Raw genomic sequence first — 17,723 nt, 5'->3', positions numbered from 1 at the left:
GATCTGGCCTCAATCTACCTGCCTAGCCTTTCTTCCCACTGCATTTCATTTCCTTTATGGGTTAACAACTGAAATTTAAACATGCCCTTTCTTACCTCAGTAACTGTTCACTCCCATAATTATCTTTTAGTAAAACTCAAACCTAGTTTTTTAACAAATATGCAAAAGTAAAGTCCTCTTGATTCCTGCCCATAACCTCCCCTTCCTATGGTAAAATAAACATTATAACTTTTATGAATTATATTGTACCCTATATAATAGTATGTATGAATGTATCTTAATTCCCCCTTAAAACATTCTGAGTTTTTAAAAAACAAGTACAGTTGATCCTCCTTATTTGAGGATGCTGTATTTGTGAATTTGCTCACTAAAATGTTTTTGTTAACACTAAAATCAATATTCACAGCACTTTTATGGTCATTTGTGAATATGTGCAGAGCAGTGAAAATTTGAGTCATCTATTGTGCACATTCCCAGGTGAGGTCAAAAAGGCGATGCTCTGCCTTGTTTTAGTTTTCCTGCTATAAACAAGTATCTGTTCCCTGGTCTATGCAATGGCATTATTTTTCACATCTTTGTGCTTTTTGTTGGTGATTTCACTGTTTAATAACCTCCAAGCCTGGTGCTGAAGTGCTGTCTAGAGTTCCTATGTGTAAGAAGGCTGTTAATATGCCTCACAGCAAAAAATACCTATGTCAGATAAGCTTTGTAACAATGATGTTGGCCCTGTGCTCAGTGTCACTGAATCAACAATATATATGTATTAAGTGAGACATCTTCATACAAAAACAGACATAAAACATGGTTATGCACTGACTGGATGATGAAAATGTGACTAGAGGCCCACAGGAACCTAGCCCAGGAACAATGGTTCAGTGCTTGCTAATTCAGTTTTTGTGGTGACTTTGTAGAACCTATGCACCTCAAATAACAAGAACTGACTACAGCATATATTATGCATTTTTATTTCCCTCTTAGTACGTAACCATGAATGTCTCATATAAAATGGGTATTTAATAACTGACCAGTGAATTCATAAATGAAATCTATAAACTCTTGGTTACAGAGAGGGCAATGGAAGACAAAAAAACAGATTAATATATGAACAGAGGGGACTAAAATAAACAATCTCTGACCAACAAATATACAAAGAGAATGACGTGAGAAGTATCACCCTCACAAACAATTTTTTAAAAGCTATCATGGTGGGGCATGTGGCTATCTCAGTCAGTCAAGCTTGCAACTGGATCTCATGAGTTCAAGCCCCATGTTGGGTGTGGAGCCTACTTAAAAATAAAGAAAAAAAGAAAAAATGAGGCTATCCTGGAATAATGCTGCAATCTCAGGTCTTCTGAGGCATGCCCAGAAAGATTTCTTCATTTGCTATATCCCCTAAAATTAACTTCCTGGTCCCTAGCAAAGACTTAAAACGTTACGACACATTGACAGAAGAATTCTGTGTCCACAGAAACATGTGTAAAGCTAAAACATTGAAATCTAAGGCTAAAAAAAATACTTCAAAACCTTTAAATCATTAACTTATGCTCAGTGTCAACTACAGATTTGGGAGTCATCAAGGGTCTCCCTTCCACAGATGCTGTAGTTCTCATAAAAGCAGCCCTCGTTTTGCATGGTGCCCTGTTAACTGAATCAGTACATACTGATACCATGTCTTCACTTTGCACAATCTGTTATTACAGAAGAGTTGTGCAAAGGAGACTGCACAGCAGTAATTCCTGTGTATTCTTTCCAAAGTAAGGTAAATAGCAGAAGCAACTGAGCACATTTTATTGCCCACTTGACATTTGATTCCATAAGATGGCCTTATTTATTGGTTTTTAAACACTTACCTGGTTCTATGGGCCAATGTCCTAAGCCTTTTACAAACAATTCATCTGATCTATCAACTTTATGAGGCAGTTAACATTATTATTCCCATTTTGTAGATGAGAAAACTGAGGCACAAAGAGGTTAAGTATCTTGCTCAAGGCCATACAATCATTAAGTGGTATGCTTAGGATTTCAATGTAGGTAGTATGAATCCAGAGATAAAAGAGGTATGCTTAGAATTTCAACCTAGTAGTCTGAATCCACAAATAAAGGTTCAGAGATTCTGCTGCTAACCTCTTATGTTATAATCACCATTTTAACCACTGCCTCTTTCTACTTGTTCCCCTCTGATCCATCATCCAACTCAGCACCAAGAGTAACTATTTAAGTGGTGGAATCATTTCACATTCTTTATTCTTGCTTATCAAAATTCCTCACAAGCTTTTTTTTATGCTTAAAATAAATCCAAATTCCATGCAACAGCCAAACATTCCCCGAGACTACCTTCTTCCATGATCTTGCCATACCGCTCTCCTTCTCACCAGCTCTTTCTCCACTTTGCTTGTTCCATGATACCTTCTCTCTGGAATACCCTTACCTTTATTCTCTGTGCTATACTTTAAAATCTTTTAAGTCTAACATAAATGCCATGTCCTCAGAAAGGTCTTCTTCTCCAATCCTACTTAAAATAGTCCCATTCATCATTCTCCTACTTCAGCCCCTTTTCTTCATAACACTTAAAAAATGTTTATTTATCTCTCCCCACCAAAACTTGTTTATAACTACACTTTGAGTATCTGAAAGAGTTCCAAATAATCAATAAATACTCATGAAATGATAAACTAGGTTATCCTGTGGCTCCCTGCGATCCTTAGTACAACACCTTATTTATTCTCTGTCATTTGGCCTTTGGCCATCTGACATGAGAAGCATGCCTATAATTTCAGGTTTTTTTTATTAGAGATTATATAAACATTAAGAATATAACTTAATTCATTCACTAAAAGATGATTACCATCATATATTCTAAAAAAAGCTCTATCTGAAAAACGTTATCAGTCTAAAAAGAATGTGAATATGTTATTTTCAGATTACTCCCTACAAATTCCAACATGGCCAAAGGGATGTAACCTATGTTGAAGCCAAACACCAGTGTTGTATCTCCATCAATTTTCTCAAACTCTTCTACTCAATGTGAAAATCATTTGTATCTGTTTTAATTGTTTAAAATTATGTAATTTTGCTGCTTAATACACACACATTATACACATAATTATTTTTCTAATTGATGGGAAAATGCCACTCTCAACATACAGCTAATTCTTTCCAATTTAAGTTAAAAGGATTTCATATTCCAAATGAATTATGTATTTGGTTTGCAGACAAAGTAAGCATAAGTCTATACTAAAGATACACATCCTAAGATTATCTACAGAAAATTAATCCTCAATACTTACTTCTACAAATGTCACACAGGCATTTTTACACTTGTTTGCTAAATGAAGTACCAACACCCACCATATTCTAATTAGAATAGTGCCAGCATAATTGAGACTTAAACTACTCAGTAATCAGCAGCTAGCATAAACAATTCAAAATCCAAACAAAAGTTATAATACGACAGAAGTATATGAATTACAGGTAGATGGCTCTAACAGGAAATAACACTGGAAGAATACATTCTATGGGAGCATTTTACTGACATAATCAGATTATCTACAATATATACACTTGTAAGGCACATGCTTTAATTTTTGTCTTTTCATATTTAATTGATTTATGAAAGCAAATTACATTGCCGTTAAGTGGGAAAAGCAGGGAGAGAACGGCAATTCTCTTAGTTTCCCAGTATGAAAACAAAACCTTAATTATCCAAGAGAAAATCACCACACTTCAAAAAAGCTCTTTGTCTCATGTGCCAACTCTTTGTACTATAGGTGTTTCTACATACTAAGAAATTCTAGCAACATCTTAATTATGACAAAAACCTCTCTATATAATCAACCATATAATCTTTATTTTACAATTATGCCTCACCACTAAAAGTAATCAAAACCAAGGATCCTTGGAGAAATGGCTGATTCCAGGGATGAAGATGTGTAAGTACAGGATAAGGTTCAAACACCTTGTGCCGGAAAGTGAGAAAGTGCTTTAAAAAAAAAAAGTCAAAAGGTCCCAAGCCAGCTTTACAAGGCTCCCGTTGACCAAATCTGTGACAATTTTGAGTACTGCAATAAGTGACAGTAGGGATTACAAGGCACTGAATAAAATGAAAATCCACAAAGGAGGGATATAGGGAAGGAGGGGGGAAAACGAGAGCTCTTCCTTACTACAGTAAACTGATTAAGTCAGTTGAAGCATGGACTGTGGGGGAAGGTGGTCGAAGGGGGAGGAGTCACCATTTGTAACCATCACACTAAAGATGGTTCAAGCAAGAAGCATCAGTAGATACTAAATCCAGGGCTGAGTTTGATGAGGAGAGATCTTACAGAGTCTTTCCCCCCAGTTTACTTATTAGTTGCAACAAGAAAAACATAACTACATGATAGAGAAACCAGACAACAACTTGACTGAGTGCTCAAAATTAAAAGAGCATACACACTTGTTTTCCCCCTGAAAAGGTCACATTATTACTTAATACAATATCCCAGCTCAGAAAACACACCTGAGGAAACATCAGCTAACCTTAAATTGAGGAATATTTTATAAAATAATTGGCCTATAAACTTCAAAAACACCAATATCATGAAAAGCAAAGAAAGATTAAAGAACTCTTCATTAAAGGAGACTATAAAGAGTCATGACAATTAAATACATGATTCTGGACAGAATTGTGCACTGGAATGAGACAAGTGATACAATTAGAATATGGACTACAAAGCGATAAAATTATTGTTTTAATGATAAACTTTCCAAGCCTAAGAGCCATACTGTGGCTAAGAAAATAATTGTTTTTCTTAGGAAATGTGCACTGAAATCTTGAGGTAAAGGGGGCATGTAAACTTACTTTTAAACAGATCAGAAAAGTGTGTGAGTGAGTCTGTGTGCGCATGTGTGTGTGTAGACAGCGGAAGAGGAACAAAAGAGAGAATGTCAAGCAAATAAGGCAAACTCTTAAAAGTTGGTGAATCTGGATAAAGGATATATAGGTGTTTTCCGTACTACTGTTAAAATTTTAATTTCAGAATAAAAGGTTATTTAAAAATCTGTCTAATTGCACAATATCTTGAATATACTTAAATGCCACTGAACTCAGCATTTTACAATGGCTAATGTTATGTGGCTCTTACCTCAATCATTTTTTTTTTTAATTTGTCTCTCTAGGTAACATACATAACTCTAAACAAAGTCAAACTTTACGAAAATGATTGGTTGGGCTTATTTCCTTTTCATTTTGAGCTATCATTTTCCTGATTCTACAATTTGAAGATCATTTATTTCAGTCTTGAAGTAGGCAAGAACTAGCTTTCTCAAGTGCAGTCACTCTCCCATTAAAGCATCAAAGAGTTTAGATGTAGAGGGTCCATTATGGTTTTAGATACAAAATGCATTAAGTTTAATTGTTATAGTTTATCAGAGTTAAAACACATGTGAAACTGAGGCTTACCTGATTTTTATAATTGTCATTTTATATTTAAGTTATACTAAAGAACACTTAGTAATAAGTTATACAAATCTTATCCATTAGGTACACCATACACCACATCTCCTGCCCCAAACCATGTTAGCATGTCAAGCAGTCTTAAGTATTTATATGAGTAACAAATCCTCACAAACATTTTACTCAACTAGTAAAGAGGACAAAAACACCCTCAATAAAACTCTTAGGACTGTTCTAATTCCAAAGTTTCCATGTATGATAGTAACCTATTACCATATTTAATGGCAAGTTAATAAAAGCTAGCAAAATGTTATATTTGGATATAATAGTAATAGAATATTCATGACTCTAAATAACTAGGACACCCATTCCCACTTGCTAGAAAAACTTTTAGTCAAATATTTAGCATAAAATATTTATTTGAAAGTTTTGGAAATACCAGTCATAACAATTCCAACTGTATATCCTGTGGTACACATTATCAATTCAAGAACAAGTTCCTCAAGTGTAATTTCTAATAAATTTTAAAAGCCTAAGCTCCCAATGTAGTAAAATTTAAAAGCCTAATATCTCAAGGTCTTTTTTTTTTTAAACTATGGAATATTATTGCTATTCAACAACCTAAACTACTCCTACTCTGTATTTAAAGAAATTTAGACTTGCATTGTTTTGTGTGTTAATGGTGAGACAATCTTTCCCTACTGATGAACAGTTGTTTAAGGCCTCTTACACAGGCTAATAAGTAAATAAAAAAAATTTATAAAGAAAGGACAGTGTGATGTTCTTCTTGTCAGGAGCTATCATATGGTTTCACAAATCAAATATTCAAGATAATGAAAAATAAGTTTAGTGTTAAGAATTTTATTTGTGTTCTAGTTTTTACAGGTATGGATAGAATAGCCACTAAAATCATTTTAATAGTAAAAATTTTACTGTTAAAGGGGTTTAAAAGTTTATTAAAAAATTTCTGCCAACTTTTAAATTTCTATTAATAAGGAAGACACTGTTAGAACTAAATAAATTCTAATAGGACAGTCTTTGTTCATCTTTATCTTTTAATTTTGGGTTATCATTTTTTAAAGTGTCTCATAATGACAAAACTAAAACAAAATGAAAGCAATAAATAAGAACGTACTGAAAACCCAATGCATTTGTACATTAACTCATTTAATTCTCTTAACGGTCTTGGAAGGTTGACCTCCTGTTTTATACAGAAGTGGACAAAATCTGTTAATTTATCAAGTCTCCCTTCAATACCCCTTTTATCCCTCATTTAAAAATAAAAGTGAGGGGTGCCTGGGTGACTCGGTCTGACCACACCTCAGATCACGATCTCACAGTTCGTGGGTTTGGGCCCTGTGTTGGGCTCTGTGCTGAAAGCTTGGGGCCTGGAGCTTACTTTGGATTCTGTGTCTTCCTCTCTCTCTGCCCCTCCCCTGCTCATTCTCTGTCACTCAAAAATAAACAAACATTAAAAATTTAGTTTAGAAAGTTTAGAAACAGTGACAAATATCAAACACTAACCAAAAGTATGTAACTAAAAAAATCCTATCAATAATGCTAAAATGGGAAATCCTACACCCACCTCAACAGTGATAAATTTGTAAAACTCTCTATATGACATGTGACATTTCATTTAAATAGTTTCTTTTTTTTTTTTTTACCCATGAGTGATTAAACATGGATTTATCCAAATGCACTTCCAAGTCCTGAAAACTAGACTTAACTTTTCTGATATAAAGGAAAATACTTCCAGAACCTATCAAAATGTTGAAACCTTCATAATTTATATCCCCTCAAGTTGTAAAAAACCCCAAATATCTATACTTCAAATTCCTTAATGTGGACTAGTTGATTGGAATAAAAAGGGGACTGCCTTTTGCAATGGAACATCTTCTCAGAGAGTATTCACTGATGTCACCCTATGCTCTGAACCATTTGGGAGCAGGTTCTTATCAATGAGTCCGTATCATCATTTGACCTGTTTCAGATTTTGTACTTCATGTTTGATACCTTATTCGGCCTCATCTGCCTTTCAGACAAATATACTTAAAAAAAAAAAAAAAAAAGCGGGGCACGTGTGTGGCTCAGTCGGTTAAGTATCTGACTTCAGCTCAGGTCATATCATGGTTTGTCAGTTGGAGCCCCACATTGGGCTCTGTGCTGACAGCTAAGAGCCTGGAGCCTGCTTCAGATTCTGTGTCTCCCCCTCTCTCTGCCCCTCCCCTGCCCACACTCTGCCTCTCTCAAAAGTTAACACTTAAAAAAAAAGTATCTCAGGATGTATCTCTTTCATGAATTTTCACTCAGTCCTGTTCTTTTTATTCTCTGAATTTCAACAATATTTACATCGTGTACCTTAAATTCAAATATCATACCATTTTGCATTATTCTCTATTTCTTTTTCATTTGCTTTTCATGTGCATCTGCTTGACGGAGTCATAAGCTGCCGCTGGAACCATAAGGTCTTTCTCTCACAGCACTCTGCAGGGCTCATGGTACATGTTTAATGAGCACTCATTGAAGGACCTTTATGAGGTATGGCCAAGATTAGTAAGGATATCAGTAACATATTTTCAGTTACTGCATAGTATTTAAATACTTACAAACTATGCCAAAAACACAGTCCTTGGATAAGTACATAACAGACTAAGGAAAATTATTCCTAAATGCTCAGTCTGAAGAAAAATGGGGAAAAGTTGGGGATAAATTACAGATTAATATGACACAGTACTATGGGCACAGCAAAGACCACAATCAAAGGACTATGTGAAACTTTAAAAATTGTGGAAGCTGGTTACAGGGGACTACTAAATCTGAAGCACATAATACAGTTTGAAAATGTCACATTTAAAAAAAATTTTTTTTCTTTTACTTTTTGAGAGAGAGAGAGAAAGCACAAGCAGGGGAGGAGCAGAGAGTGGAGGCCAGAGGACCCAAAGCAGGCTCTGTCAGTGAGCCCAATGCAGGGCTCAAATTCACTAACTGTGAGGTCATAATCTGAGCCGAAGTCTAACTGACTGAGCCACCTAGGTGCTCCATAAATGTCACAAATTTTAGGATTAAGTAGTGAACACCTTCACTACAATAAAGATTTTCTTTTGCACCTACACAAACATGTTTGCTTCCCTTCTGTTGAGGGACATCTTACTTACAGATATTATTCAAAGTACAGCAAGAGTCTAGAAAATTTTTCTTTTATGACAGGTACATAGAGACGGGGGAAAAAGAATACTCACTGAATTTGGTGCAGAAACTTTAAGTATTATAAATTTTTTCCAAGTAATTTTTAGTGTAAGGTATACAGTAGCAGCTCACTTTTATTATAGTAAAATATTTTTTTAAAGTAATGTCTTATAAAAGTTAGCAAAAACTTAAATATAGGTTCTGAAAGTAAACATCTATACTTAAATCTAGACTCTATTTTCTAGATGTGCTACTTTCAGCCAGTTCCTGGACTTCTCTGTGGCCCATTTACTCATCAATAAATTGAAGATGATAATAATGTTGCCATTATTATTATTGGCACATGGCAGATACTAAATAACTATTAGCTTCTATTAGAAATATCTTAAAAGATTTCTTCAGTAATATACATCAGCTTATCAAACAACATATTCAAAGATATTTATTGAACACCTACTATACGTCATATACCATTCTAAGAGTTAGTAATACAGCAGTAAACAAAACAAAGTCCCTGCCTTCACAGAGTTCACATCCTAGAGGTAAGAGCACAATGCATGTAAATAAAGGAAGCAGAGGGGGAAAAGAATGACTTAGGTGGATGCATGCTATTTTATACAGAAAGTGAACAGAAAATCATGGAGTGATGGAAGATGAGGTCAGAGGGGGCAGCAGAGAGCCAGATCAAGTACAGGCTGAGAGCAGGGAGATGAAAAGTGACTGAAAAGCTGAGACAGATCTGATTTACTATTTCTCAAGAATCAATCATTGCTGTGTGGAGAGCAGATTGCAGGGTTAAAATTTTTATTTGGCTTCATGAGAAATGAGCCACAATTCAAAACCCATTCAGTACCAAACTTCTAAATATAAGCCAAACACATCCAACTAAGGACGTTACTTAACCATTGTGGTTTAACTGCGAATAAAAAGCTTCAATCATACAACCTTAAGTTGAGGAACAAATATGAGAAAAATCAATAGAAAAAAATTCTCAGTGTATTTATTTGTACTGTTCTTTAATGATCTACTAAAAATACATGAAAACAAAGGGCAAGGAAAACAAGAAACTGAATTTTCAATGCACGTATTTTTGCTATTTTAAAAATCTAAGGCAAATCTGGATGAGACTTTTTGAGGGAATGATTTCAAAAGCATGCATACACATTTACCACCGAATGGTGAATGATGAATTTATATGAAAATTTAAAAAACTTATTGATAATTGAATTATGTAGAACTCAAATACTCAAGAATTTAGAAACTAAACAAAATTCGCATGTCAAAAGACATTCTAAAACAATTGGCAAACTCACTAAAATACAAAACATGCCTATTGGTGCACATTAACAAAATTACTCCTATCTAATAATTCATTAGCTAACTCTATCCACAAATCATAATTAGCTATAAATCAGTTCCAACATGGGAATACATTATGTATGTTCTTTTACCTGTGTTTAATCTTCAGGCTAAAGAGTTCTCATAAGCCAAAAGAATTTCTTGCATACTTAGGAGAATGGGCTGAATAACTGGAAAGCTCTTTCTGTAACGTTCTTTCCCTGTATATACTGCTCATCTATTGTCAGAGATCACAAATGTGATATATTTTAGAGGGTTGTTTTTCTTGATACTGTTCAGTTTCTTTAAGAATTAGGAGGTGTTTGGTTGGTTCAGTCAGTTAAGTGTCTGACTCCTGGTCTCAGCTCAGGTCATGAACTCGTGGTTCATAAGATCAAGCCCCACATCGGGCTCCACGATGACAGCATGAAGCCTGCTTGGGATTCTCTCCCCCTCTCTGTCCTCCCCACCACTGCATGCATGCTCTCTCTCAAAATACATAAACTTAAAAAAAGAAGAATTAACTATCAAGTTCAATTTGTCTTCAAAAAATAAATCTTTTTACATTTTAGGAGAACGTTTTACATTAGCACTATCATTAATAACGAGATAATACAAAACAAATTAAACAAAAATGAGCAGAATGGAAATTGCAATATGTCTCCCCAAAGACTTTATTCCTCAACATATCTTTTTAAAGAATTACTTCTGTAACATGGTTTTCAATATTAAAGTATTTATGACTTGGTGAAAATACATGGCACACACACTGGAAATATTTATATGAGTTTTCCTATATGTAGGTTAAGAAAGTCCATTCAGGTGAAGAGTTTTATGAGGGTGCTCACTGAAAATAATGATTCATGGATTAAGACACAGTCCTTACATACCTGTAAATAATCTAGTCTAACAGCAATATTTTCTTTATTCTTTTAAACACTATATTCCTTTGTTTTCTCTGTTATAAATTATTTTCTGCATTACATAATAATAATAGGTGTTTCAAGAATTTATGTCAGGTAATATGCTAAGTGTTTCGCATGAACTTAATCCTCACAAGAACCCTGTAAAATAAATATCAGCTCCATTTTCTATACAGAAAAATTTAAGAGATATTATTCCAATGTCCAAGACCACTGTTTCTTCATAGTAGACCTAGGATTTTGATCCAGTTCTGATGTCTGAACCAAACTGCTTCCCAGAGTCATTAAGTATCATCTGGAGATACAGGAGGATAACGTGTTTTGCTAGCAAATTATGATAAAAACATATAAACACACATAATTATACCAAACAAGGAAAGCTCATGAAGCGACACTTTAAAAAAGTATAAAAGAGGGGCACCCGGGTGGCTCAGTAAGTTAAGCATCCGACTTCGGCTCAGGTCATGATCTCACAGTTCATGGGTTCGAGCCCCATGTCAGGCTCTGTGCTGACAGCTCAGAGCTTGGAGCCTGCTTCAGATTCTGTGTCACTGTCTCTCTCTGCCCCTCCCTTGCTTGTGTTCTCTTTCTCTCTCTCTCTCAAAAATAAGTAAACATTTAAAAAAACTTCAGAAAAAAAAAGCTGCCTATACTCTTTCTTAAAAGAAATACTAAGTAAACACTAGAAATAAGTAAGAAGGGCGCCTGGGGGGCTCAGTTGAGAGTCTGACTCTTGATTTCAGCTCAGGTCATGATCTCATGGTTCCCGGGATCAAGCCCCAAGTTGAGGCCTGTGCTGACAGCAGGGAGCCTCCTTGGGTTTCTCCCACTCCTTCTCTCAAAATAAATATTAAAAAATAATTTGTTAAGAAAATAATACAAAAGCACAGAAAAAGGTTCAACTGTGGAGTCATTCTGTAAAAACAAGTATTAACGAAATAAGTGGTACTTAAAATTAGAAAAAACAAACAAGTACTTTTAGTGGATATATCAGTAAACAAATGAAAAACTACTTGTAAACTAACAGTACAGGGCACAGAAAAACATAAGAGGCAACTAAGTGATTTTAAAAAGTATTTTGACAGTAGTACTAAATAGGCTAATTTGAACTACAGAAATACTGGCAGAAGATAAATTAAACTCTTCTTTCTTTGGAATTAAATTCTTAACATCTTCTTATATCCACTTACTAGAAGAGAGGGAGGATAATTAATTATTTCAGCAATAACAATTAACTATAATTGGTTCCCATAAAAGTTGATATGGGAAGACTAAAAAACTGACAATCATATCTACTTTCAAATTCTTAGAAGCAAACGGAACAAAGATTTACTGGTAAGATAGGGAAAATAAGGGGGAAACCATCTGGTGACTAAAAAGCAAAACTGACGATAAGTTCAAATTGTAGCATATTTATACTGGCAAGTTTCTTGAAGGCAGGGTACTGTATTATACTTTTCAAGTTCAGAAAATACAGTACTCCTCCAACAAAAAAAAGTATCATCTGTTGAAATAACTGAATGAACTATATTTTTAAAAAATAAAAGATTCTCCTTCTGGGGTCTAGACTAGGCAACAGTAGTTTCTATAGCTCTACAAACATTTAGGAGGTAAAAACCCATGTTAACACCAACAAAAATCAACTTATAAGGTAAAACACAAACCATGCTTAAGAAAATAACTTAAAAGGACTACCTATAGGAGTTGCCCACCTATAGTAGTTGGCCAGCACTATTTGAATCACAGTCATAAAAAGAGTAAGGGCCACTGATGAAATAGATTCACCGCTAGTATTACTCCCTGCGATGAAAGAGAAGGGTTAACTGGGCTTGAATAAGTAGCAGTTTTGATCTACCACTATCTGTCATGTTCACTAAATTCCTAAAGTTTGGAGAAAAAACAGAACAGAGCTGCAGCAACTTTTAATTTGTACCTCGTTAGGGATAACAAAATATCAGTGTATCTAACTTTATTACAAGAAGGCAGGTCACAAGATGATAACTGTCAAGCTAGTCCTAGTTGGTGGGAGTGGTGCCACTTATCCTTTCCTGCCACAGCTGTCTTTTATGCAACTTGAGTACAAGTGGGAGGAAACTGGTACTCTAAGCTCTGGCTGGCCCATGACTTTATCTGCTTTTCCTCAGTTTCACAGTATTCTGCACAACAAGCCATTGAATACTACCAGGAGGTCAACAATTGTGGAAAATATCTCCTCACCCTCCATGTCTTCAAGCTTTCAAAAGCCAGTATTTGAAATACATCAATATACTTCAGAACTGCCACCATACTTGCAGCTCGAGGGAACACATTTTGAAAGAAAACATTTTTTCTCAAGTAAACCTCACTGGATAGGGATATATGCTAAATAATAGTCCTAGTTTTCCTGAGTCATTGGTTGCATGTATTTACTGCATAAAGCATTTAAATATAACAATTATTGATTACCACTTCTAAAAAGTTCCCCTTTCAGCCGAAACTGTCTCTGGAGGAGGACTTTCCAAAATGTAGTGCTATGAAATACTAGTTCCACATCTCCCCCCAATCTCCCACCCCACAATGGAAATTCATGTCTCCAAATAGCCAGTAAAGTTGAAAACAGACTTTGTCTACCCTCATCCCATCATTTTACAGATACAGAATCTATCATTTGGAGATTTACGTAATTCTCTCCAAAATTATACATATGGCTAGCTTAAAAGGCAGTATTGGAATCTGAACTTGGGTCTCCAAAACCCCTAACTGGTGCCCTTCCCAATATGTAAGAACTCGTTCTATTAATCCAAACTCTCTGAGCAGTCCTTAATCACTTCGTCGTTCCTGCATTTCCAAGTTTCCTCAATACCTTACTCCCCTAATAATCAAACTGGCCATTCTATGGATTGGTTTCTCCTCCATTAAGGCATTTTAAGGTGAAGAATCTAACTGAACACAGTGCCACAGGTACTAGTTCTGTAAGATGGTTACATTTTGAAGGAAGAATTTTCTTCTCTCCTGCTAGTGAAAGATAAAATTAAATCCTGAGTATTCAGTAAAATAACCTCACATTCTAACCTTAATATCATGTGTCAGACACCCACAAAAGCTTTAAAAAGTCCTTGGTGGCAGAATTCTTACATGTTCCTGAATAACTTGGCTCAAGTCTCCATTTTAAGTTGGGTAGTAAAAAGGAAGATAGAAGTTCTTTTTCAGCAACAGTTCTTCCATTAGATGACTTGAAAACTCCTTATGTAGCAAATTTAATCTGAACACCTGAAGATTAGTAACACAGGTGATGAAAACAACAGCAAACATAAAGCAGCAGCAGGAACATTGCCTTGATCTGTCTCCTGAAAAACGTATATAGCTTCTGCAAATTTGTGAGTACCACACACTTAGTCTTCCAAGATAACAAGGCTTTCCTTAGTGTATTTCTCTTGCTGTTCTCTGGCTTAGAAATAGAGAGTTTTGTAGAGACTTTTGGACTTTCAAATCTATGTAAGCTAGTATCCAAGTCTTTATACCATATATTAAAAAAACAACCAATGATCCAACAGGGCATGCACAGTGCCCATAGGAAAAAAATTTAAAAATACATAAAAACAACTAATGAACCTGGATCTGGAAAAGAACCACAATTTTATCGTTAGGAAGCAAAGGGATATAAGTAGCAAGATAAACACAAAATAAATGTCTGAGGACTCAATGGTCAAATGAATAGCTGATAAAGGAAAATTACTAAAGCTAACCATTTTTCAAACACGGAGTTTCTCTTTTAATGTTTATCTCACTTTCAATGCAGAACATCTGCTACCGTTATCCAAAGTATACTGGTCTAAGTATACGGTGTCAAGGGCTTTATATGTAAAGGCCTTAGCCCTTAAGCTTTACAACAACGCTATAAGGTAGGTAACTATCATTATTTTCATACAGCACCTAAAAAAACTGGGGCCCCTAAAGGTTAACTTGCCAAGGTTTCAGAGCTTGAACCCAGCTCTGCAGGCTCTGAAACCCGTGTTCCTTTGGTGCTCTACTGCCTTCTTAGTAGCACAACAAATTGGAAAATACAGCCAAACTCTAAGTACCATCTGATGATTATCCAAGCCACTTCAATTGTGAGTTTTGTTTTGTGTTTTTCTGGTGTCAAGAAAAACTCAATAGTTTGCCATGAACACTTCCTGATTTTAGGTTGGGTTGGTGTCACCAATGTTGCTGTCACCACACATATTGCACAATCTCTAGTAGCCAAAAGGAAGAGGACTGGTTAAATTCTTACACTTTGTTTCCTGCTGGCCTAGAAGTCCTCACTTAATGTTATGTCTGTTCAGTGTTAAGGTTTTTCTGGTGTAGTGAGACACTAAAGTTATAACCTAACTCTTAAAGGAAATCACCTACGTATTAGTCATTTCACCTGTCAGGGAAGTTAAAAGTAGATCAATAGGATATAAACCTGGGTTGTTTCCTTCTTTAGGGTGTATTTCTTAACGACTTGTTAATTGAGCCCAATGGAACAAGTGACCCTCCAAAAATGAAGTGGAAAAGGAAACAGAGGAAAAAGAAGAATCACAATAAGTCCTGAGGTGATCTACTTTCACTAGTATTAGAAAAGCAAAGGATGAATCCCCTCTTGAGCAACTTCAGCCTGACCACAATGGCCACTTGTTACACCTACCACCCACTCCAACACTTCGGGTTCATTAGGAATTAAAAGAAACCCAGTAAGCAACCCGGCCAGGCCTATGTCTCCGCACCACACCCTGAGAACACAGAGAGTCAATGCATTGCGTCCCCCTCTTCCAAGCCTTCCCCGCTGCCCTGGAGGCAAAGCCCTCAGCCTGGGGCCAAGACAGTCCTCAGGCCAGGGCAGTGACCCAGCTCCGGACAACCCCGCCCCCTCCCCTGACCAAAGGGACTGTGCCTAGAGGGATGGGGGTGGGAGCAAGGTGAGGAAGGCCTGCACCGGAGAGGAGGGGGCTAACAGGGTGTTTTGAAACGAGGAAGGGTCCCTTCTCACCCTCGCCGGTCGGGACCAGCTCCAGCCCGGAGGGACAGCCGGCCGCCGCCATGATGGGACTGGCCGAGCCGGGGGGCGTGACGCGGGCAGCCCCGGGCGCAGGGCCAGCTCCCCTTCCCCCTTCCTCCCCTCCTCTGCGTGGGCCTTAGCCACAACTGACCCCCGATACTCACGCTTTGTCCACCAGCTCCCGCACCTTCCACATGTTCAACATCGTGCCCCGCGCGGGCCGAGCCGCCGGCTCCCTCCCCTGCTCCCCACAGACCCCGGAACACTTCCGCGCCGGGGCAGATCCAGGCCGGGGTCACCGCCGCCGTCCGCCGCCTCGAACTCCCCCAGTTAGGTCCTTCTCTTGCCACAGCCGCGGCGCCGCCGGTGACACGTCGAGACGCGGGGGCAGAGGCGCTGCGTGGAGCGGAAGTGCCCGACTTTCCGCCCTCTGCGCGCGGGGCACGCCGGGACTTGTAGTTCTCCTCCGGGCTAGCGGAAAGTTTAAGCTAAGAGTTAGTGTGGTAAACTTGGTACTATTTCTGTTAGATTCTCCAATTCTGCGCACTATTCCCCATGCCTCTGACCTTCGAAACCAGAAACTCTGGGGTGGGGACCAGGAATCTGTGCTTTAAGGAATCCTCCATGCTCAAGTGTTGGAAGCACTCGTGTAGGATCCAGCAGCCCTCAGACACATTTTTCAAATAGTAAGTATTGTTTCTCCCCCCAAACAGTCCTAAATATGTAACAAGTACCACAGCAGCTATGATTTTGAAACTTCGAATTCCTCATTGAAAGGATTTTCTTGTAAAATAAGTCTTGTTAAAAAAAATTACCTGAGATAGGAAAGACCCACTGTCTTTCTCATGTCCTCCTCAAAAGGGAGAAACCGAGAGCTTTCTCTCTAGGTCAGGGACACCACAGGGTTGTACACTCTCGCCACTCTTATTTGACATAGTGTTGGAAGTCCTAGCCTCAGCAATCAGATAACACAAAGAAATAAAAGGCATCCAAATCGGCAAGGAGGAAGTCAAGCCTTCGCGTTTTGCAGACAACATGATACTCTATGTGGAAAACCCAAAAAATTCCACCAAACAGCTGCTACAGCTGATCCATGAATTCAGCAAAGTCACAATATATAAAATCAGTGCACAAAAATCAGATTCATTTCTATGCAATAATGAAGCAGCAGAAAGAAAAATCAAGGAATCAATCCCACTTACAATTGCAACAAAAACCATAAAATACCTAGGAATAAACCTAACCAAAGAGATGAAAAATCTATACACTGAAAACTATAGAAAGCTTATGAGAGAAATTAAAGACAAAAAAATGGAAAAATATTCCATGCTTCTGGATTGGAAGAACAAATATTGTTAAAATGTCGATAATACCCAAAGTGATCTCCATATTCAATTCAATCCCTATCAAAAAATAACACCAGAAATCTTTACAGAGCTAGGACAAACAATCCTAAAATTTGTATGGAACTACAAAAGACCCTGAATAGCCAAAGCAGTCCTGAAAAAGAACACCAAATTTGGAGGCATCACAATTCCAGACTTCAGTATGTATTACAAAGCTGTCATCATCAAAACAGTATGGTACTGGCACAAAAACAGACACATAGATCAATGGAACAGAATAGATAACCCAGAAATGGACCTACAAACATATGGCCAACTAATCTTTGACAAAGCAGGAAAGAATATCCAGTGGAATAAAGACAGTTCATCAAACTGAACACCCAAAAAACAAATAATCCAGTGAAGAAATAGGCAAAAGATGTGAATAGACACTTTTCCAAAGAAAACATCCAGATTACTAATAGACACATGAAAAGATGCTCAACATCACTCATCGTCAG

At 36.9% G+C, this 17,723-nt stretch overlaps 1 protein-coding gene across 2 annotated transcripts in view; it reads right to left on the bottom strand.

Annotated features, from left to right (window-relative positions):
- CLINT1 (clathrin interactor 1) overlaps positions 1 to 16,255 on the bottom strand; it is a 59,583-nt gene extending 43,328 nt beyond the window's left edge. For both annotated transcript variants that reach the window (XM_039249466.1, XM_039249467.1), the window contains exon 1: positions 16,042 to 16,255. In XM_039249466.1, coding sequence (XP_039105397.1) covers positions 16,042 to 16,082 — 41 coding nt within the window. In that variant the 5' untranslated portion in view covers positions 16,083 to 16,255. The remainder of the gene's footprint in view (positions 1 to 16,041) is intronic.
- Between the last annotated feature and the right edge of the window lie 1,468 nt (positions 16,256 to 17,723).

The sequence above is a fragment of the Hyaena hyaena genome, unplaced genomic scaffold (assembly GCF_003009895.1).
Source record: "Hyaena hyaena isolate Hyena2069 unplaced genomic scaffold, ASM300989v1 scaffold_336, whole genome shotgun sequence".
NCBI lineage: Eukaryota > Metazoa > Chordata > Mammalia > Carnivora > Hyaenidae > Hyaena > Hyaena hyaena.
The sequence above is the reverse complement of the archived record's forward strand: the minus strand, read 5'-3'. Positions and strand labels throughout refer to the sequence as shown.